General features: G+C 46.5%; 1 protein-coding gene across 7 annotated transcripts; it reads right to left on the reverse strand.

Moving 5' to 3' along the window:
- Positions 1 to 606: 606 nt before the first annotated feature.
- On the reverse strand, positions 607 to 17,119 carry Tdrd6 (tudor domain containing 6). 7 transcript variants are annotated; one of them, XM_006523968.4, is made up of 6 exons: positions 13,829 to 17,119; positions 9,380 to 13,249; positions 7,403 to 7,530; positions 5,700 to 5,789; positions 2,443 to 2,506; positions 607 to 1,194 (listed from the first exon to the last, which is right to left on the reverse strand). In XM_006523968.4, exons 1-6 carry the CDS (start codon positions 15,426 to 15,428, stop codon positions 1,118 to 1,120), a joined length of 5,829 nt encoding a protein of 1,942 aa, XP_006524031.1. In that variant the 5' UTR covers positions 15,429 to 17,119; the 3' UTR covers positions 607 to 1,117. The 7 variants fall into 7 exon arrangements, with proteins under 7 accessions (XP_006524031.1, XP_011244645.1, XP_006524030.1 ...); NM_001357985.1 differs by having other exon boundaries at positions 608 to 1,194; positions 7,403 to 7,527; positions 13,829 to 15,572; XM_011246343.3 differs by having other exon boundaries at positions 5,721 to 5,789; positions 9,380 to 17,119.
- Positions 17,120 to 22,946: the final 5,827 nt, after the last annotated feature.

Here is a 22,946-nt window from a genome sequence, read left to right on the forward strand (position 1 = left end):
CAAAATGTTTCAAGTACTTTTCATGTTGTAACCTGGTGACTGGAGTCCCATTCCCTAGGCCCAGGTAGTGTATGGAGAGTCAGCTCTTACAAAGTTGTCCATTGGTCTTCATGTGTGTTTTGGCGCGCGCACGCGCACGCGCGCGCGCGCACGCATACCAAATGAAATGTAATATTAAAAGCACCATGCATACATATACACACCCCAAGTGAAATGTAATGTTAAAAGCACCATGCATATATACACACACATATACCCCCCAAGTGAAATGTAATGTTAAAAGCACCATGCATATGCATACACACACTCACACACACACACACACACACACACACACACACACACACACACACAAAGTGAAATATGTGAAAAGCACCAGCTGAGTGACTCACAGGTAAAAGCTATTTTAATTTCATTTTATTTTGACACGGTCCCATTATGTAGCTCTGGCTGTCCTGGGACTTGCTATATCGATCAGGCTGCCCTCAGACTCAGAGATCCTCCTGCTCCTGTCTCCTGAGTGCTGGGATTAAAGCCATGGGCCACGCTAAGTTTTCCTAGCACCAAGATGCCCCACTTCCCAGTTACAGAACAAATGAGGCCATCACAGCTTTAAGGATAAACTTTATTCAAATGTTGGGTTGCATTTGTTGCACTCCAGGTTCAAACAGAGCAGTAGCCACCTATTTCAGTAGACACGCAAGGCAAAGCGTCAAAAGACAAACAAGGTTGCTGGCAATCTTGCTAACAAAGCCGTGGCATCGGCAGCATCCTATCATGCTCATCCGGAACCTAGAAGTTTCCATTTAAATATAAACAATCTATTGAAAAGCTAGCACTTTTAGGACTATAGCAATATGTTAGCAAATTGTTTAGCAAAATAAATTATCCTGGCTGAGAAGAAACACGAGAAGGCTTTGGACTGGGGACCAAAGCCAGATGCCGCTAAATAGCAATTAACAGGCTGTCTTGTCAACCTGAGACCTATCGCTTCCACCACACATGGATTTGTCTCCCAAAGGACAACTTCCAGGGGTCAAATGCTTTAACATTTCCTCCAGCACGTTTGTTCTGGGTAGCACCGGGCTTGTTAAAGACGGCTTCTGATTGGCTGGGTCTATATGTTCAGCTTGGCCGTGCTCAGAGAATCTGCATCACCTCCACACGCCTCCTCCTCTGAAACAGAAGAAAAACCTGAGGGAGAGAAAAGTAAAAACAGGGTGGGGAAACCATTCCTCTGTGTGTGTGTGTGTGTGTGTGTGTGTGTGTGTGTGTGTGTGTGTATGTGTGTGTGCACAGCAGTGACTCAATGAATGTACATATGTATAGGGATGTGTAGAAGCAGAGCAGAGACAACTCGGTAAGAGCCAGTTCCTCCTTACACCATGTACTGGTTAGGTGTTTGTTTTCAACGTGTCACAAGTTAGGGTCATCCATGGAGAAATAATTGGATTGAGAAAATGCCTCAGACTGTTGTCTGGGCAAGTCTGCATGCCATTTTCTTTATTGATAATCCGTGTGGAGAGAGCTGAGCCTACTGTGGGTGGTGCCCGCCCTGGGTAGGTGGTCCTGGCAGGTACGGGAAAAGGTAACTGGATAGGACCATAGAGCGAGGTAGTAAGCAGCATCCCTCCATGGAGCCTGCCTCTGCTTCCTGCTTGAGGTCTTGCCCTGGGTTTCCTCATTGACTGACTGTGACTGGACTGTCCTAAATAAACTCTCCTCCCGAGTGGCTTTTAATCGTGGTGGTTTATCACAGAAATTGAAAACAAACCGGAACATGTCATGTGGGATCCAGGGATAGAACACAGGTCAGTGAGGTCTCTATACCTACTGAGCAATATGGCCACCCACCAAGGTACTCTTTATTGAAAAAGCCACGTGGAGTTCTGGGAGTTCCCAGCAAACTGAAACTTGTCACAGAGATGAGCTGAATGTCCAGAAGGCTAACAGATATATTGAATGTGCAAGTGAATTAGTTCTGAGAACGGACCTAATTTTTATTTATTATTTTGTGTGATGAGGGAGGATGGGCAGGTGTGTGCACATGTGTGTGGAGGTGAGAGGACACTCCCCCCACCCTTTCACCACGTGAGTCCCTAGGTTTGACACGTGTGGCAGTAGTAGATACCTTAACCCACTCACTGATGCCATCTTGCTTGCCCCCAAAAAGCCATTTCATGCCTTTTAAAATATCAATCCGTCAAGTTCAAGATTTACTCAGTTCAACCGGTTTCCTCTGACATTTCAGCAGGTCTTCCTCTTACTCATTCCAGTTGACCACATTTAAGCATGTTACCCCCATCCCCCCACCACTCCCAGTTCTGCTAATACCCACAGAAGCCGCCAACCCATTCCATTTGAGAGATTAAATGAAATGCTATCTTTAAGACTTGGAAATTCCGGGTGACAAAGACATTGTGGTATAAGCACGCGGGTTACCTTTGGTGGTGGCGTCATCCGATGGCATGAAGGGAAGGTCCTTTCCCACTGTTTGGAATACAGCCTAACAAATGGAACCTTGCAGTTATTATCATCGTTATAGGGTTGTAAGCACAGAAATCAGAACCTCACCACCTATGGGGGATAACTGGTAAAATGGATCCCTGGGAATTGTCATGGTTTGGTTTTGGAGCCAGGGATCAGAAGCAGAAGCAATGCCTTAGGTTTATCAAGTTCTCTCTGCTTGCTCCACCTCTGCTGGAGCATCCCACACAGGCAGGGAAGGGCTGTGTTCCCATATGTGTGCTCTCCCAGTCCTGGTAGCTCTGCTTGATGAAGGAAGGAGAGGGTGGTTGTACAGTTGTACCCGTGCTGGGGATGCACCTACAATCCCAGCACTTGGGAGGAGACGGAAGGAGCAGAAGTCCAAGCTCATCCTCTACTATATCGTATGCAGTAAGGTCGACCCTAAAGGGGACATATAGACTGTACCCCTCCTCCCAAAGCTTGGGGGTCATTGCAGAAGAGGGAGAAGAAAGAGTGTAAAAATCCAAAGGCAGTGAATAACTTGTGCAAACCCAAGTTAGACCAAATCCCAGCATGGGAATGGGTGTGGGGGCCAAAATCCCACCCCTAGCCATGGAGATGTTGATGAGTGGAAGAAGAGACAGTTTTCTCTCGATCCTAGCCCTTGCAAGGCCAGTTGTGCCCCAGCGGAAAAACCACACATTCAAGAATACCTGGACAGCACAAATTGGTCTCGAAGCTTGTAAAACACAGAGGGTACAAAACTGGGTGGGTAGAGACAGGGAGTGGATCCGGGAAGAGCTGGAGAAAGGAAGTGTGTAGGACCAAAACACATCGCATGTGGGGGGAAAAAAGAAGAAGAAAATGGGCTACAGCTCTTTAAATTGCAGCTCTTTAAGCCTACCATTTTATGGTAAGACTGATGAGTCATTAATGATTTCTGTCCCTTCGATAACTAATAGCGTTACGCGCAAGTGGAACTTATTAGTGAGACATTCTTGTGGTAAAGTTAAAACATTCCGATAATAAAGTTTAAAAATCAGACACCTAAGCAACAATCACTCACACACACACACACACACACACACACACACACACACACACACGCATGCATGCATGCATACACACACACTGCCATATACTTTTGCACTGAGAGCAGGTCAAAACAAAACCGTTCCTGGGGGTGGACAGCAATACCAGAGAAAGGCTCTGTCTCTTGAAAGATTGGAATGCAGTGACCCTGAATAGTGGAAGACCAGAAACGAACAGATTTCATGGTGCTGTTTTCTTCTAGTCTTGCACTGCGTACCACGGGTGTGCAGGCACCTAGACCCTGGGAGGAGCCTTGTGTCAGCCCTTCAGTTACCTGAACAAGGCTGGATTTATGCCTTTTCCCCCAACAGCAAGCTCAGTCACAGAGAACTGAAGGGGTGCAAAGAGAAAGCCAAAGAGAGAAGCCCAACAACTCTACCAAAGGGGATCAGACAATGGAGCACGTGGGGGCTGGGGTAGCCTGGGCAAAGTGCTTCATACACAAGCATGTGGACCCGAGTTCAGTCAACAACATCCATATAAAAAATGGGCTGTGCTAGATGGAGCATGCTTTGTAGGCAGCAACCGCAAGTTTGCTGCCAGGTCAGCATAGCCAAACTGAAGAGCCCCAGTGCCCTTTTAGTAAGAGATCCTTGTCTCAAAACAAATGATAACAAATCCAACAAAATAAAAGCCACCACCATGGTGGGTGGCTCTTGAAGAACACTTGAGGCTGACCTCCGCCTTCCCCATGCATGTACAAACACATGCATGTGTGCCCTCCACACTCCAAAATCGACATGGCATGGAAGAAATCTTGGGGAGGGGGAAGCACAGTTTTAATGCTAACATGCTAACACTAAGTATGAGCTAAGGCTCAGACTCAGAATAGCCCCTGGTGCTTGACAGCAGTAGCCCAGCGGTCTCTCATACCTGACCACCACTGTAAGTTCCAGATTGACCCCTGAGTAGCTGAAGTGCTGAGCAGACCTGAGCAGCAAGAGGGCAGTTTTGAAAACTGAACTGATGTGGGAACTGGGAGCCATAGATGGACGGCATTTACAACGGGAACCTTAGTCATCTACTAAAACGAAAACCTCAGCCTTCTCCAGAGGATGTTTACAGGACTCGGGTCGCACATGATTCGAAATGTTCATGATACAGTAATCCAGAATGACTCAGCTTATTAAGACGGAGGGAAACCTGAACTGTCTCTTCAGGGAAACGACAATCGAACAGAGGCTAACAGTGATGACCAGGCATTGGATCTGTGGGAAGCAAGAAGTTCAAAATTCAACCATGTAAACACAGCAAAATTCAGTATCTAGGGGCACATTCTGGTGGCTGTGGAAGCTGTCCACCATTACAGTCCTCCACAGACTGTAAGGCACGTGCTACAGCAGCATCTGTGTGGCAAGGTGTGAGAGAAGTGCAGTCAATCTAGATGGTGAAAGGCGGGGAAGGAAAGGAAACCATCAACCAGCTTGTCTCTGCAAGGTTGGGTTGACTGCAAATGGTGCTTACCATATATATACTATGTGTGTGTTTTATTTTAAGATGAAATATATATTAATTTTATATATATATATATATATATATATATATATATATATATATATATATATATGTCTGTGTGAGTGTGCAGGTGTCCTTGGAGGCTAAAAAAGGGCATCCAAACCTCAGGAGTTGGAGTTGAAAGCATTTACAAGATGCCCACAGTGGGTCTTGGAACTCAGCTCCTGTCCACCACCAAGACCAGCAAGTGATCTTAAGCTCTGAACTATCTCCAGCAACTTCATTTTAAATTTCGTTCTATTTCATGGATTTTTTTGCCTCAAATCTATCTATCTATCTATCTATCTGTCTATCTATCTATCTATCTATCTATCTATCTATCTATCTATCTATCTATCTATCTCACATGAGTCATCAATACCAAACTTTTTTTCATTCTATAACCCCAAAGTGAAAAAAAAATCAGGGAATAAATCATGAATGACCAGTTTGCTCAAAGTGGTAGATACTTGGTCTCCAATCGCAGAAACGTTGATTTTGTCACTAATGTAGTCAATTGTGTTGATACAGGTTCTTTTCCCCCGTGTATTCTTCCTAAGACAAGCGCTTTGAAAAGTGCTTGTCCAAATGTCTTGGAGAACAAAGAGCAGCGCTTTCGTTACTCAATGCTTACTCAGTCGTACCTCAGAAGGTCTCTTATCTACCTTGGGAATCCCATTCCAGACATTCTCGGGGCTTACTGTCTCCTCCACACCATTTGAAAGGTTCAAAACCTACAAGAGGATAGAGAACACCTGGTAAAAACAAAACCAAACAAAACCAGGCAAGATTTACAAACTGCAGGTGACTGATGTGTCACGGGAATCTTTACAAAAATACAGTAAACATGATTGCATCAGAGGCTGGGGATGCAGCTCCTCTGGTCTAGTGTTTGTCTAGCATGCACAGCCCTTGGCTCAGCCTCCAAGTGTAGCGATGCATGCCTGTCATCCAGCACATGGGAGATGGAAACAGGAGCCTCAAATGTTCAAGGAAACTTTAGGTTAGATAGAGAGTTTTGAGGCCAGCCTGGACTACATGGGACATTGTTTCAAAAGGGGTTAAAAAAAAGGTTATATTAAATTTTATCCTGTATTTTAATCTCAATACTACAAAAATGTACACTACTTTCACAAAAGGTTTGCTACAAAAATGTACACTACTTTCACAAAAGGTTTACCCCCAAATGCAGATAGATTACAGGTATACAGCTCTTTCTTGGGGGTAGAGTTTATAGCTATAGGGTAAATCTACACAGTAATATTAGACAGTGTTGCAGAAGAAGAAATAGCTAAAGGAAATCACTAATGATAGTTTGGAATTGACTATGTGGTGGGCCAGGGTGTGCCTTTAATTCCAGCACTGGGAGGGAGAGGTGGGCAGATCCCCGAGTTCAAAGCCAGCCAGGGCTACACAGAAAAATCCTGTCTCAAAAAACAAACAACAGCAAAAACAAAAACCCTGTGGGTAAATGGGATGAAACATGGATGAAATGTGACTGCTTTATTACATACACTAAAGCAAAAGCATACACACACATTGCATATATATATATATATATATATATATATATATATATATACATATATATATATATTATGCAAACAAGCAGTTTGATATCTAAAGTATAGTACAAAATATTAAGAAATGACACTTAAGGCTGGAGAGTACAGACATTCACTGAATGTTGCCTGCATATGAAAGTCAGTGACTTTAATTTACAGGCAACAGAGAAGCACTCCCATCTTAAGACTTGCTTACTTATTTGTGGGTGTGTGTGCCTGCTGTCTCTATGCGCATCTCATGCATGCAGGAGCTGACCAGTAGAGGGTGCCTGCTCCATTGGAGCTGGAGTTAGAGGTGGTTGTGAGCTACCTGATAGGAGTTCGGGGGTGGGGGGGTGGGGGGGTGGGGGGAACCAAAATGGGTTCCTCTACGAGAGCAAAGGTGCTCTTAGCCACTGAGCTCTCTCTCCAACCCAGGCTGTCCAGGATTAATGATGTCAGAATGTATATTCTTGAACCCACCTCAAGAAATTCAGAATTGATAAGTTAGGACACATTCCAGGAATGTAGAATGTAATAAATAGGCCAACAAAGGCTAGTGTATAGGGTTTTCCAGATTACAGAACATAAAACAATATCACCTTTATAATCTGTAAGTTCCCACCAGTTGTTCACATTAAAAAGTGAGGTAGGTTTGAGTCTCACAGACTTCATCGAGGTGCCAGGGAGAAACGAGCAGAGGTAAATCCATAGCTACCTGGAATCTTTGACAGTCTGGAGATGTTGTAAAGTTCCTATAAGCAAGTCCCGCTGGGAGATAAAGTCCTTCACTTTCTCCTTACCCTTGTTCCTTCTTCGGCTAGTTCGAGAATCTCACACTTAGACCATGTGTTTCTTAGGCTCGACCACACGACGCATTTCGATCCGACAGAGAAGCCTTTCAGAGTGTAGGTGCTCTGTAGCTGAGCTGCTGAAATGAACACAGGGAGACTCAGTGTGCACAGCCTGGCCTGTTAGCACGAGACACAAAGTTCAAAGTTCACTAACTCTGCTTGTCTAATCAGTAAGTCGGATGTTAGTATGTTTTCTCTTTCCTCAATTTTATTCTATATAAAATATATTTTACATTTACATACATACACACACACAACTGTCTGTATGCCCCAACTTTAAGCCTGGCACTTCCCCAAAATGACAAAACTAAAACCACTATTCAATTTGACCTCTAATATTGAAAACGACCACTTAAAAGTGTGTACTGTCACTATCAGTGAATGTTTTGTGGTTTCATAGTCCATACCCTACCATTCGTACATAGATGAAAATTGATGTATCGGGTATGTATGTGGGGAGGAATACAGGGTGTTTTTCTTTCTGAGTCTGGAATATTTAGAACATAATGATATCTAGTTCCATCGAGTTTCCTGAAATGTTTCATTTTTCTTTGTGACTAAATTAAATTCCACTGAGTGTATTTGCCACATTGCTGTGGTTGGTCCATCTGACGGACATCTAGATTGATTCGTTCATAGCTATTTGTGAATAATTCAGTAGCAAACACGGAGAGGCAAGTGTGCTAGCTAGTTTTATGTCTGCTTGACACACGCTAGAGTAGTCCTTAGACTGTCAATTGAGAACGTGCCGTGGTAAGATCTGCATGTGGAGAAGCCTGCCTTATATTTTCTTCACTGATGCTGTGGGAGGGACCAGTCTGCTGTGTGTGATGCCACCCCTGGGCTGGTGGTCCCAGGGTCTGTGAGAAAACAGCCTGAGTAAGCCCAGGGGGCCCAGGGAGCAAGCCAGTAGGCAGCATTCCTCTGTAGCCTCTCTACCAGCTCCTGCCCAGAGGCAGTTTCCTCCCTAAGTTGCTTCTGGTCACAGTGTTTTATCATGACACTATAACCAAGATGACAAGTCTGTGCAGGGGGACTTAGGAGCCTGTTGGGTATATAACCAGGGGTGGTTATATCTTATGACAGTTCTATGTTTAGCTTTTTGAGAAACCTTCATACCACTTTCCATAGCCATTACTCCCACTGGAAGTAAAGGCTTGTCCTTCATCTCAGGTTAGACAACGTTTGGTTTCTTGTTTCCATTTGGTGTCTTGATGACAGCCATCTCACTGGGACGAGGAACTAAAGCATCTGCATTTCCCTGATGACCAAGGATATTAAGTGTGTTCAAAATGCTGCAGGTCTCCTTTTGGAAATTGTCTATTCAGTTAATTGGCCAGGTTATTGATCAGAAAACCCTGTGGGTGCTTTTTTTTTAATGGCTAATTTTTAAAGATCTTTGTGTATTTCAGATGTTAGCCATCTACATGAAATGTAGCTGGCCAAGGTTCTCACCCATTCTGACCACATTTTAAAGGGTTAGTTTTTCATTTATATTTGTATCTGCATGTAAAGATGTGCAACGTGTGTGGGTGCCCACAGAAGCCAGAAGAGGACACTGGAACTCCTGACCTGGAGTTATTGGTGGTTGTGAGATGCTTGCTGTGAGTGTTGGGAATCCATGGGTCTTCTGCAAGAGCAGTGCATGCTATTAACTGAGGAGACATCTCTCTCTACCCTATCCGAGCCAGAAGGTGACTCGGATTCAAGCCAAGTCTGCTCTAGAGAGAGAAGCTTTCCTTCTAAAACCAAAACAAGCAAAAAACCAAACGCCCGTCACAGAATTCAAATCTGAGCTAACTTCTTTGTGTTTAATTTTTCTTTGAAATAAAAGTGTAAGACACTCTGTAATAGCTCTCCCCCCCTCCCCCCCCCCCGGAAAACAAGAACCCCTGAATGACTAAAAGGAGAAAGAGATCAACACACCTGGTACCATGCTCCCGCACTTCCTTCCTTCTCTGGCTTCTTCCTCAGAGAACAAGGGTGCCAATAAGGCGGCGCTGTCTCTACTTTCAAACTGCGGAAACTCCTCTTCAGACAGGTTCCTTCCACCGTGTGCCGGTGAATTGCCACCCTTCCCGTGTTGGAGGAGGGGAGACCTGCTGTGGTCATCATCAGAAGAGCCCATGTAGCCGGCCTTTCTCTCATCCTCCGAATACCTGGATTCCTGGATGTCCTGGCTGACAGCTGCAGATAAAGGGCTTATGCTGTCCTCCAAAGACAGCTGGGGTGTGGGCAGCTTCAGTTCCAGCTGCTTCTCAGCCTCACAGTCCAGGGGAAGTTGCATCATGAATGACTCCAGGGTGGCTCCTGCCTGGCAGCCTGGAGACAGCGGTGCCATTGGAGACCCCAGGCCTAGCTCCTCTTTCTCTTCCTCCCCAACAGGGGAGTGCTGTAACTCAATGGATTCCAGTTCTAAGAATTCTTTGCATTCATCGTCATTGTCAGCAGAGAGTGGTACCTCTAGTGAACTCAGTTCCAGTAACTCCTTTGGCTCACTAGCATGGGCCAATATCGGGTTAAATCCCGTGATAAGGTAGTTATTATCAAACTTGGCTCTGTCCACGAAGTGGTAATCCATGCTACCTTCTAGCCTCTCAGAACCCATTTTACCTTTGCATGAGTTCTCGAAAGCGTTGAAGATGCTACGGGTGCTGCGTTCATAGAATTTACTTGTCTTGGTTTCAATGTTTAAATCCTTTTCAAGTCTCTCCGAGAGCTCGCTTGCCCGGGCTTCCCCGTAGAATGTCTTATCTTGTGCTATTTTATGACTTGGCTTCTTGAGGCCAAGGTCAGGACTGGCGAGGCTTCCCTTTCTCTCTGGGCCACGCTTCTCAGAGGACAGGTCATTCTTGGGCACGCCCGTCTTAGCATACTTCTTCATCTTCTCGTTAATGTTCTCGCCTTTGCTCCTTAGCTCCACGATGGCTAAGGGGATGTTGCAAACGTCTCTTTTAATCTCCAAGATCGTTATGTCCAACACGTCCTCTGTGACTATGTCATAAAAATAATCATTCCCTTCTTGAGGGCACACACCGCCAGAGACTGAGAATCCAGCGAGGCAGCATGGAAATGCTTGCATGGGGACCAGCAGAAGCTCAGAAGGGATGCTCCAAAGCTCCTTGGCGTCCACACAGTCCTCCGCATTCCCAAAGTCCACAAGCCTGACCGACGCAAGCTCACCATCACAGATGTTAGTGATGAGGGCTCTGTAGTAATGCCCGTCTTCTCTGTACCTCACGATGCACGGATCTCCAATTTGTGGACATTGGGTGCAGCTTCTTCTGTCAGAGAGCTGCTTGCCAGCACTTTGAACCTCCGTTTCCAGATACTGCAGCTTCTCGGAATCGGCAAACTGACACCAAAAGTACTCAGGCCCGTCTATCACGGTAGCGTAGGCTTTTATCAGTTTTGCTTTGGGGTTATACCAGTTAAGAAGCACTGAGGTATCAGCGTTGGGTTTGTTAGCTATCTTCAAACAGTCCCCTTTCATGGTCTGGGTGGTAAGCCCTGCTTGAGAGTTTCCATTGCATGGAAACCTGCTAATCATATCTTCAGCTATGACTCCGTGCTCATCTGCGAGGATCACTTCCCAGGTGCCTTGGAATTTAACAAATTCACATCTTATCTGAGCCTCGTCTGTCCTCTGGGAAAAGTAGCTTACCATTTCCTTACACACAGGTACCGAAAGCCCCCATAGGGAGCAATGGAGGCACAGTGCAGGTAACACCGCGTCAACAGGGCCAAGCCGACCGGTTCTGTTAGTGTGAACCACAGACATGTTGCCATAATCGATAAACTGGACAGAGAGAAGGCCATTGGGCTGCTGTTCCATGACAAGCGCTCGGTACCATAAGTTATCCTCTGGGAAAACGGCACATATCACATCTCCGCTCTGCCACTGCGGACCTGTGTGGTACTGGGGCCGTGTTCTGACATCATTTAGTCTCTCTGAGAGGTTGTTGATCTCAGCTTCATCTTCTATCAGCTGGATGTAAAAATCTGAAAGGTCGTTAATATGAGAAACATACACAGAGGTCTTAAAGCCAGGAGCTATTGTCTTTTGTGGGAATTCACAAAACTTGGGAGGCAGATCTCTGCCGCTAGGTTCTCCCATTCTTCTCTCAGGAAGAGCAGAGTCTAGTTTGGTGCCACTCATGGGTGAGCTGGCAAATATGTCTTCTTTCTTCTCCCTTGTTAATGGAAACCCTCCATCATTTTTGTTGCCCACTGAGTCCTGATACGGTGGGACTAGGTTGGCCTTTGCTGAGCCCTGTAAATATCTGAGCTCCTTACATGCTGGACCCATCTTGGGTTTGCAAGATTCACCCATAATCTCTACACTGTGTGCTTTACTCTCTCCCGGTTTACTCAGATAGTCTGCAAGTGATGGCTTCACGCTCTCCTTTTTATCTTCAAGAGCTTTGGTCTCGTAGAGTATTATTTCATTCTCTTTCTCTTTTCTCCTGGTTCTGTTTTTGTAACCAAGGAGCCCGAGCTTCTCGTTGATACTGGCATTGATTTGGACACTGTCGTCATACAGCTCTATAATCAGTCTCCCATCTGGGTCTTTGGCTACAACTAAAGCCTTCAGTGACTTATCTAAAACAGTTTCCTGAAACCATGCCGTGACTTCTTCCGGGATGTGATGAGGGATGTCCGATAAGGAGCATTTCAAGGCTTGCATGGGCAGAAGTAAGACATCATGGGCATCTCGGGGGATGGGGAGCAGATGATCGACTGCTATGTACGTGTTCCCAAAATCAACAAAAAAGACCTTACTTGGCTCTTTCTCTATTATTATTCCTCTATACCAGTTTCCGTCGGTATATCTGGCAAGGCACAAGGTTCCAGGGGCCAAGGTGGATGCTTTTAGATTCAGTAAGGCTTTACTTAGCTGCATGATGTTGTACGACAGTTGTTCTAAAACGTTTGTATTTCTCGCGAGCTGGCAATAAAATGTCCAGGGGTCGTCGGCATGGGTTACGTACACCAGTTCTTCACTTCCGATTTTTAGGTCATGGGTGGAATAGTAGTAAGAGTGTAGCTGAACGGAAGGTTCCAGGGGCTTCTGATGTTTGACAGGCCTCGCAAGTCTCTTTTCTACCAAAAAACGGCAGGCGCTCTGAAAGGGCGTCAGCAAGTCCACAACATTGAACCACTCTTCCTCATGCCTTGATGCCAAAGCAAACACTGTGCATTTTAATTCTAAGTTATTCTGCCGAGCGCTATCGATGAACCCGCTGAAAGCCTGTACTGCCTTTTCATCCCAGACAAAGGGATTTTCACCCATCGGTTGAATTAAATTATAAAGACTGCACCGGAAGGCCTGAGCTCTAACCTGGAAGAACACATCACTGACGGAGAGTATGTCCTTCGTAGATACCACGTCCCTGTCTCCATAATCCACGAACACCACTCTAACATGCTCTAACGAGTGTGCCCCGCTAATCAGAGCTCTGGACCATCTCCCGCTTGCTGTTCGCTTTGCCAGACAAACACGAGTGTCCCCCTCGTAGGGAGATGGCTCGCTGCTTTTGCAATAGTCCTCGATGTCACACATCAAGGTTCTGAAGCCTTGCGCGTTCCTCATCAGCTGACACCAGAAGGAGCCAGGGTTTTCGATGTGAGACACCTTGACTTCAACGGTGCTGCCCACCTCCAGTTCCCCTTTACCACAGCAGTCTGGTTTGGTTTTCAAGAAGTTCAGCATGAGGAGAGATGGGTCCGACGTTACCTTCTCTGTGTCCTGTGCAGTAGAAAGGTTTGAAAGGCTGACCGTGTCCGCCAAAGCTTCTGAAACAGAGAGGGTTTTATTATCTTTTTTGGCTCTCTGGTCTCCTTCGGCCTTCTTGGCAGAAGTTATTTTGCTAGGCTCCGCCATAAAATGACCAGAAACATGCCCAGGGGAATGGGCACTGAGTCTGATGTTTTCTTTGGTTTCAAACTCCTGGAACTTGGCAAAGCCAGCTTGAGCGATGACCTTACTAATGTTTTCCTCCCCCATTCTGGATTCATCCAGGATCTCTATGACATATTGGTGATCCTGCTTATCAAGAACATGGACCACCAATTCTTTGTGGAGTACCGTCTTTTTAAAAAATGAGGTGGCTTCCTGGCTCCAAGTTTTCCCCAGAGGCCAGATGTCAGCCAGGGTGCACTTCAGAGCCAGTATCGGTAGCTGTCTAAACTGAGGCAACAACATTCTCACATCACACCAGTCCACATTCTCAGAGTTGCCCCGGTCCACCAGGAACACATCCACACTCTTGCTGTCTAATCGGGTGACCGTGGCTCGGTAATAGCCATTTTCTTTCCATTTTACACAGCAAAGGTCATCCGGTTCTGGTCTCAAAATAACCCCATCCAGCTTACTGGCAGAAGAATAGAAACTGCACATTCTCTTCGTCAGCTTGCTGAAGGTGTTCTTGTGCTTTCTAAGGCGAATCCAGAACTCCGAAGGGCTCTTCACGAACTCCACCTGGGCGTCATAGAAGGTGTTCATCTTCAGCCTGATGGATCTCAAGGAGGGGAGGGAAACTTCCGCCTCCATTTCCTCAGCGGGGGACTGAGACTGAAACGCTGCCTCCACTTCGTCCTCATCTTCCTCCTCTTCCTCCTCTATCCCCTGGCTCTGAAGAAACCAGTCAGCCAGGCAACAGGATTGTACTCCGAATGCACTGTTGAGATTAATCCCATCTTCCCCATACAGGGTGACATAATACATATGCTCAAAGGAACAGTAAAATTCAATCTTCGCATTCACTGCCTGGCCCAGGATCAGAGCTTTCAGATCACCTACTTGGGACCGGGACCAGCCTCTCCCGCAGTCCCAGAGTCCGTACAACGCACAAGGGTAGGTCACCACAGGCATTCGAAAATACTCCGGCAGCAGATAGCGGAGGCTGCTGCAGCTTACTAGTTCTTTCCTTCCGTAATCGACGTGAAGCACCTGAGCACAGCGCTGAGGCCTGAAGGTCTCAAGCAAGAGAGCCCGGTACCACTGTCCGTCCAAGCCACAGGAAGCACATGGAGATCCCGGTTTGTCAGGGCTCTCCTCCCTCTCCTCCCAGGTGGCACTGCCAGAGTCCTCATCATCTGTCCCCACAGGCGCCCGGTATACCTGGGCCATGCTCTCAGAGAGACGGTGGATCTCCTGCGAGAGGCTCCGCAGTTGACAGTGAATTCGGTGGGGATGGCATACTTGGGTTACTACCACCGGCTCCGTCACTCCCAGCTGCAGTTGGGGATAAAAGTAATCCAACCCAGGATGCTCTTGTTTGGGCGCGGCTCGCGGGAGAACTGGAGCTCCGGAGCTGCCCTGCCCTGCCGCAGTCAGGTAGCGTTTGAGCAGCGAACAGAAGAGGCTGTCCGGCACTTGCCGGGCCAGACCCAGCTCCTCCATCTGCTGAGACACAACTGGCACCTCCAGCAGCACCAGGCGATGGAGGAGCAACACATCCAGGACCCGTCCGTGCACCTCCTTGCCCTGCAGGTTGCTAAGGAAATCCACAGCCCTGGGGGACCATTGCTGGGGTTCGCCACCGCCAGTGCCACCACCGCCCGCGGGCACCAGCCCTGCTAGCACACAGCCCAGCACCTCGGAGGGCAGGTGGAAGAACTCGCTACGCCCTGGCGCCAGCGAGCCCGCGCCCGCCGTGATGGTGCGGCCCTCATCCAGCAGGAAGACGCGGCTGTCTTGCGCCTGGCGGCTGACCACGCGGCAGCGGTGCCACATGAGCCCCACCTGCACCAGGCACAGCTCTCCCGGCGATGCCGACGCCCCACCCAGCGCCCAGGGACCGCGCGTGGCTGCTGCCTCCTGGATCTCCCGGCTCAGCCGCACGTACTCCTCCCGCCGCTGACCCACCAGTCCCCACAGCTGCACTGGGATCACCTCGGGATGCACGTCCACGAAGGACACCCGCAGGGCCAGCGAGGCCCCGGGAGTGGGCAGCCCCGGAGTCGAACTCATGGCTGCGGCCAACCGAGAGCTGCTCCGAGCGTCCGGAGACGGTCCCACCGGGCCAGGTCCGGGGCACCGAGGCAAGGGGAAGGACGCCCGGAGAGGCGATCCTTCGTCCAGGCGCCCGGCGCAGGGCCTCGGGGACTCGCGACTGGTAGCAGCCGGCGGCCGGCCAACCGCCCACAGTGCCTCGCAGGCTCAGATAGCGCGTGGCTGCCTGCCTTCTCGGCGCGGGGGGTTTCAAGGCGACCAAGGGGTGGCTTCCTGGCGCAGGGGACGCCTGGGGACTACCAGCAAGCCTGTGCGGGACAGGGTTAGGATGTGCACTGCTTCTTTCCAGGATGCTTTTGACTCCGGGGGAGTTCAGTGGCAATGCCTGGCAGAGATCCAGTAGGATCGCAGGGGCTGGACTCCCCCTCGGTTTCAATTTTCTCACAGTGGATGGAGCACCGAGCGCCAAGCACGGTGCCAGCCATTGGAGTTCTCGAAGAGAAACTGGGAAGGGGAAAAAAATGGATGCGTCAACGGTGCCTTCCTGGGCGTTGAGGCTGGAACTTTCCTGGTTCTAGGCAAGGCCTAGTTCAGGCCCAGCAGTGCGCTTGCGCCTTGCAGGGCCCGGATGAATTTTTCCCCCCACCTGGTGCGTTGGAGACCTGGAGCAGGTTGCCAGAGCCTCTGTAATCTATGACCCTGTTTCGTGTCTGAATGACAGATCCCTTTAGGCGCTTAATATAAAGTCTGAGGTCTACGGTTTCTTCTCAGCACTTTGTCTGGCATGGCTTTCTTCCCTCCTTCCCTTGTTGCCTAGCTACATGCAGCTAGGGCACCTAACTTTGAAGATAGATACTCTATGGATTCAAAGTGAGCACACAAGTAGATCCACCCCGCAGCACACATATCACCCCCCCACCCCCCCAAACCAAGAGGACTGGGTTATTTCTGCAAACTCTTGGCCTGTCTATTGTATCAAATGTCTTCGCCTAATTTACCATAGAAATCTCTGACAAGGGTGATAGAAGCGGTATGGAAAATGCAGGTATAATTTGAGGTGCGCCTACTAGTCAATTGCATTCGATTTGTTGTGCATTCGCAAAGTTGTATACATCCCCAGAGGACTTTCCGGTTTGCCTATACATCTCATCTCACTTCAGGTTTCAGAATACAAGAAAACAAGACAGCGCTTAATTGTGCCCCTGGCCTAACTAAATTGCAGTGGGTTCCAGATTAGAAGCTACCTACGCTTGTAATCTCCTCGAACGGTTTCTTTCCCCATCATTGTGTTGCAAATTGTTATCTGATTTCCCACTAGCCCACATGGGGGGGGGGGAGGAAATGAAATGCACAGTAGCTATTGAATGAACAAATCTGATTTTCCGAAGCTTTCGCTTCTCCACGTTGAGCTTATCCTTGAAAAGTTCATTTTCATTTCCTCCTTTTCCCCAATTCTTTTTTTTTTTTTCTCTTTATGGAAGAAAAACACACATTGAATTAAAATAAATCCTTAGCAGGGATCTGGAGAGACGGCTCAGAGGTTAAGATGATCTACTGCCCTTGCAGAGGATACAGTTTCAAATCCTATCCTTCTATCCACCATGGGTAGCTCACAACTGCTTACAACTCTGGCTCTAGATAATCGTATGCCCTCTTCTGGACTCCATGAACACACACACACACACACACACACACACACACACACACACACACAAATAAATCTTGGGACTGGAAAGTTGGGTTAGAAGACCTCAGTACTCACATGGTTGCTTACAATTATCTTTAAATCCAGTTCCAAGGAATCTTGGGTTTTTGAAGGCAGAAATTCTGGCATCTCACTTTAAGGGATGGAGAGTAACTGCTTGCAAGCAAGCAGTTCAACAGAAGCGAAGATGAAGTTAGCTAAGACATCTTCACCTTGGATTCCTAAATAGAGTTAGATACATTTCCTAGGGAGTCTCCATCAAGGAGACCAAACTTGAAATGGCTTCCACCAGAATACAAGCTGGAGGAGCCTCTGTATTGTCTTGCCCCAGCACACTGTGCAGTCCATAATATCTTGAAACTTTTGATTATTTCCCTTACTATCACAGTGTGATCGCCATCAAAGTAGGAACTCTTACTTATTTTTCTGTTCTCAGTGCCTCGAACAGGGCTGGAATACAAACACCCAGCAAAGATTTAAGGAAGAGAGTAAACCTAGAACAAAGATAGAGTGGAGATTTCACCCTAATAAATGGTTTGACCGTCACATGGAGTTACCGAGATTTCAATTCTTCAGGTACAAGCATATATATAATATATTAAGAAATACAACCAAATATTATACACCAGAAACTTATAGATACAGTGAGTTCTTATCTACTCATAGTTACTGAAAATTTAGCCTATGGCCTTGCATCTGCTCAGCAAGTAACCCTCCATAGAGCTACACCTAAGACCTTTATTTCCACTTAATCTATCTCTTGCAACTGTCCATGCCTAAGATGTTGGACTTGGGGGGTCAAAGCCTGTGTTCTAAGCCAGGTTCAGCCACCCTCCCACAATAAGACAATTATAAGAGTCAAATTTATGGTGGGAAGCGAAAAAGGGACTTTGGCCACATTGGGAAACAGAACAAGGAGAACCAGTGAATCCCCCAAGTCTATCTACCTTTGGGGTCCTGCAGGGAGATAGAGTTTAAATAGCATTGTAGTGGGGTGTGCCTTTAGTCCCAGCACTTGGGAAGCAGAGGCAGGAAGATCTTGGTCAATTTGAGGCTAGCCTGGTCTACACAGTGAGTGTCAGAATAAAGGGTCAGGCTGCACCTCTCAGTGGTCCAAGGTGTCCAGCCCAACATAGACTTATTACTGTCTGGGCTTCATCTCATCCAGCAAGGTGGCTGGGTGGCAAGTTGTTAGAGCTATGTGAAATCTCTTTAAAGGAGACAAGTCGCCTCCTCCCCCAACCCCTGGTTGGGGCCCTTTCCTTCTCCTAGCTTGGAATTCCTGGGAAAATTCCCATTTCTTTGGGGTCCATTGTTTCTGATAGTCAAATTAAGGGATACATGTGCATTTTTAGAATATGTCCATTTCTTCCAGGTACCTCAAATGAAGATCTGAGCCCTGTAATGTCAGGGGATGATCAGTAAGCACTGGCATTCTGCTAAGCATTTCAGTATTCTCTTTCATCTGTCCCTGGGGTAGGTCAGTTTACATTTTTTCCCAATGTTATTCTGCTGTACGAAAGAGAAGTGGATTTTTTTAAAAGTTGGACACTGTAATTATTAAACTCTAAGTTATCTTCTGTTCTTTATCATGGAAAATATTTTCAGTTGTATTAAGAAGTGTAAGCTCCCTTTCCTATTAGTCCTGAGAGGGCTGTGCCTTCAGTAAAGTAGGGTATATTTTAATTTTAATCCTATATTTAAGAACTAAAAGGATAAGGAGAAAGCTAGGGATGAGATGAGAAATATCTGAAAAGGATTTCAATGCTGTATTTTGAGTTATTTTAAACCCCATCCCCCAAATTGGGGGAAAAATCAAATGATACTTTGCTCTGTGCTCAGATAATTCTGCATAAAGAACCCTAAGCCAAACATGGTACAGAGTCTAGTCCATGAATAAACTATGTTTTAAAATTTATTAGATTTATACATTTTATTTTATGTGATTGCCTGCATGTCTGTCTTGCCACATGTGTGCTTGGTGCCTGGGAAGGTCGGAAGAGGATGTCGGATCCCTTGGAACTGGAGTTCCAGACAGTTGGAACCACACTGTAGGCACTGGGGACCAAACCTGGATCCTTTGCAAAACAGCTGGTGCTTTTAACTATCTCTTCAGCCCTGAGCCACCCTAAGGTTACTGTTCAGTGAATATTTAAGAAATAACCCAAGCAAGAAAACACTGTTATGGGCATGAGAACCACAAGCTACATGTTCTGAGGCAAATTCTGCAAATGACATGTTCATCCTTATATCTACGACATGTTCAGATTTATATCGACGACACATAAAGTAACTTTCAAAACGCAAGAGTAAAGAATTCAGTGTGAAGCAGGGCAGAGCATGGCGGTACAAGCCTTTAATTCTATTACTCAGGAGGCAGAGGCAGGCAAATCTCCAAGCTCAAGCCTGCTCTACATAGTGAGTTCTAGGATAGCAAGAATGATGTAGAGGGGCCCTGTCTCAAGCACCCCTTCCAAAATACAACAAACCAACCAAATAAACAATGAATCAGATATGAAAATGGGCAAAAAAAAAAAAAAAACATTGTCTAATTAGCTCACCGGCCAACATGACACGACATAGATCTTCGGAAACCCTTAGAACTTCTAGCCCTCCAGGGGAGTCAGGGCTCTTGCTTCTAAGTCCCCCTCTGACTCTGTGTACCTTGATCTGTGTGTTTCCTTAGCTGTAATAAAATCCCTTCTCTCCTGGTCGATGGTGTTGCTGTGTCTGAGATGTCCATGCCCCCCTGCATCCTGTTGTGCTAAGGATTATTTCTGCTTTCTTAAACAAACTGATAAGAGATAATGAATCAGTCAAGATCCCTAGACAGGGTGGTAGTGTCTACCCTCAAATTAGGGTAGGTACTAGCAAGAAGGTGAGAAGGCTTTTCAGGAAAAAGGGAATTGCTAAGTCTGGCTGCCTGAGTTCAATCCCCAGGACCCATATAGTGAAAAATTAGAGTCAACTCCCACAAGCTGTCTGTGTGCCTCCACACAGGTACTGCAGCAGGCACACATATACCCAGCATGTATACATAAACGTGACCTGATTTCCTTTTTATAATTTAATACGATGGTAATGTCAATAGTGACAGGAACATGGAGAAACTCACAGCTCTGAGGGGGAACAGTATGGCTGAAATGTAAAAACTAAATGTGTGCTTCCTCTGTCATCTACACCAAGTATTTAGCTTAGAGCAGTGGAAACCTGTTCATGTAGCAAACTGCGCACTAAGGTTTATAGTTGCTATGTTCCTAAGAGCCCCACACTATAAATAACATGAGTAGCTTTCAATAGGCACATGGTTAAGCAAAAAACTGTTTTGTCTTCATGTTGTATGAGGCAAACTCAGCAACGAGAAGGAAAATAAATGATTTGTTAGGTATAAAGGCTTAGAAAGCTTTTCTGAGACAGCTTTTCTTTTCCAGATACTAATAGACAGCCCCCTGAGCACTTTGTCTGTGAATCTCTAATTTCCACAGGCCAAGTTCTCTTACCTGGGAAGGGAGTTGCAATCAAAGGAGTTATTGGTGGCCACATATCCTACTCCCTATCCCTTTCCCTGTCTCCTGCCTGCAAATCAGAGTCAGGCTGTAGGCATGTGCTGTAAGCCAGGCTCAGCATCAGAAAGTATTAGATGAGATCTCTGTTTCTGTCATGTGGACTCTGATTCCTCTTGAGAGACCCCACCATGCTGTCTCTGGCACTGGAGTCTGAATTCTTCATCAGAGACCCACTATGATGATATCTGTCTATCTCTGTGCCCATGATGTTAATTACATCTTATAATAAACCCCTACTCCCCAAGGATCCATCACAAGCCCTGACAGCAGTGGTTCTCAAATTGTAGGTTACGACCCCTTTGTGGTCACGTAACAGATATTCCATGTATCAGATATTTACATTGCAATTCATAACTGTGATGGTTTATATATTCTTGGGCCAGGGAGTGGCACCATTTGGAGGTGTGGCCTTGTCAGAATAGGTGTGACCAGTTTGGAGTAGGTGTGTCACTGTGGGTGTGGGCTTAAGATCCTCACCCTAGTTGCCTGGAAGTCAGTCTTCCACTAGCAGCCTTTGGATGAAGATGTAGAACTCTCAGCTCTGCCTGTGGCATGCCTGGCTGGATACTGCCATGCTCCCACCTTGATGATAACGGACTGAACCTCTGAACCTGTAAGCCAGCCCCAAGTAAATGGTTTTTTATAAGACTTGCCTTGGTCATGGTGTCTGTTCACAACAGCAAAACCCTAACAAAGACAATAACAGTAGCAAAATTACAGTCTGGAAGTGGCAATGAAATAATTTTATAGTTGGTCCAGGAGTCACCCACGAACCACAAGGACACCAATCTCCGTTAAGCAGGATGGCTTAGTCAATGCACACCTAAAGACTGATCAACCAGGGAAACAGCTCAGCCTCGAGATCTAAAAGACACACACTGGGCACTTCTCAGGGCCCGCGTATAGAGGCTAAAACCAAAACCAAACTAAACCAAACCAAAACACACTGAGTTCATATGCAGGTGCTGGTAGTACTGCCTGGTGGTTGATCCTGACTCAAGCCATTTTAGATATAACAGTTCCCACTGACCCTTAACTTGACGGGTCCTATGTGAATCATACAGGTGTGGAATTTCTTAAGATTAACAAATACTGAACATAACAGGGTATGTGGTCAGCATGACCCTGCTCTGAGTCAAGTTATTTTTCTATGTCAATGACTGGCAAGCATTTTACAGCAACAATATGAAATAGCTGGCAGGAGTAGAACAAAATGTCTACAGCTATGCTAGGGGGGGGGGGCAGGCTTCAAGAGGTGGTCGCTACAACATGAGGAACTGTATTAAAGGTTGAGAATGAGAACCACTGCCTTACAGGGAGCCCACAGGAGATGATCACTCAGATAAAGTTTACAGCCAGTTGAAAATCTTCATTCCACCCAGCTGAGACTACTCCCAGGCATTTGGGATCGAAGTATAGCCCTGAGCATTTAGATCAAGGGGCTCTTAAAGGCAAAAACCACAGATGTCTCGCTCAGCAGCTGCGGGGGATGATTTGCACAAGCAAGCGGTTTAACAGAAGCCAAGTTAGCTGGGGAACCTTAATCTCCGGGTCTCATTAAACCTGAAATGACCTCAGCAAGAATACAAGATGGAGGAACCTCTACCCTGTCGTGCCCAGTCACAAATATCCCTTTTAAATCTCCATCCAAGACCTTTTAGCTAAGAGATTGGAAATAAGACTCCAAGGACTACATATTGTACAACTGTTATTGTATAGTATTGTTAGATTGACAGAATAAAGCAATAGAGAGGTGAGTAAGGACATGAGGCAGGGGGTGGCTATAGAAGGACAAAACTGTGTTGAGATCACCATTTGGACTTGTGAATGTGGCAGTGGCTACCAAAGCCACATAAAGATGATGGGATTGCATAGGACAGCCCCTACATCCGACTCTCACACACATAGACATGCCTGTGAATGGGCGAAATCCCGACTTACTTGGTGCCTAATATGGGTGGGGAATTTCCAGGTTCAGGGCAGAAGTTATAAAAACCATTTTCCTTTGCAGGGAAAGGAACAAAGTGAGGAGAGGGTGACAGAGACAGACCAGGAGCTACCAAGCCTGCAGTGGATGGGGCGAAAGGAAGCCAGCCAGGAATCAAAGTAGGTGTGGTGACAAAGATGTTCTCATTCTTCTGCCAATGAGCTTGTGCACAGAATAACTGGGTGAAATAGGAATATGCATGACATAACAGATTATAGCCAGAAAACACAACTATTGCTTTGGTTAGTATTAAGTACCCCAAACCCAACACCCCCCTC

The sequence above is a fragment of the Mus musculus genome, chromosome 17 (genome assembly GCF_000001635.26).
Source record: "Mus musculus strain C57BL/6J chromosome 17, GRCm38.p6 C57BL/6J".
NCBI lineage: Eukaryota > Metazoa > Chordata > Mammalia > Rodentia > Muridae > Mus > Mus musculus.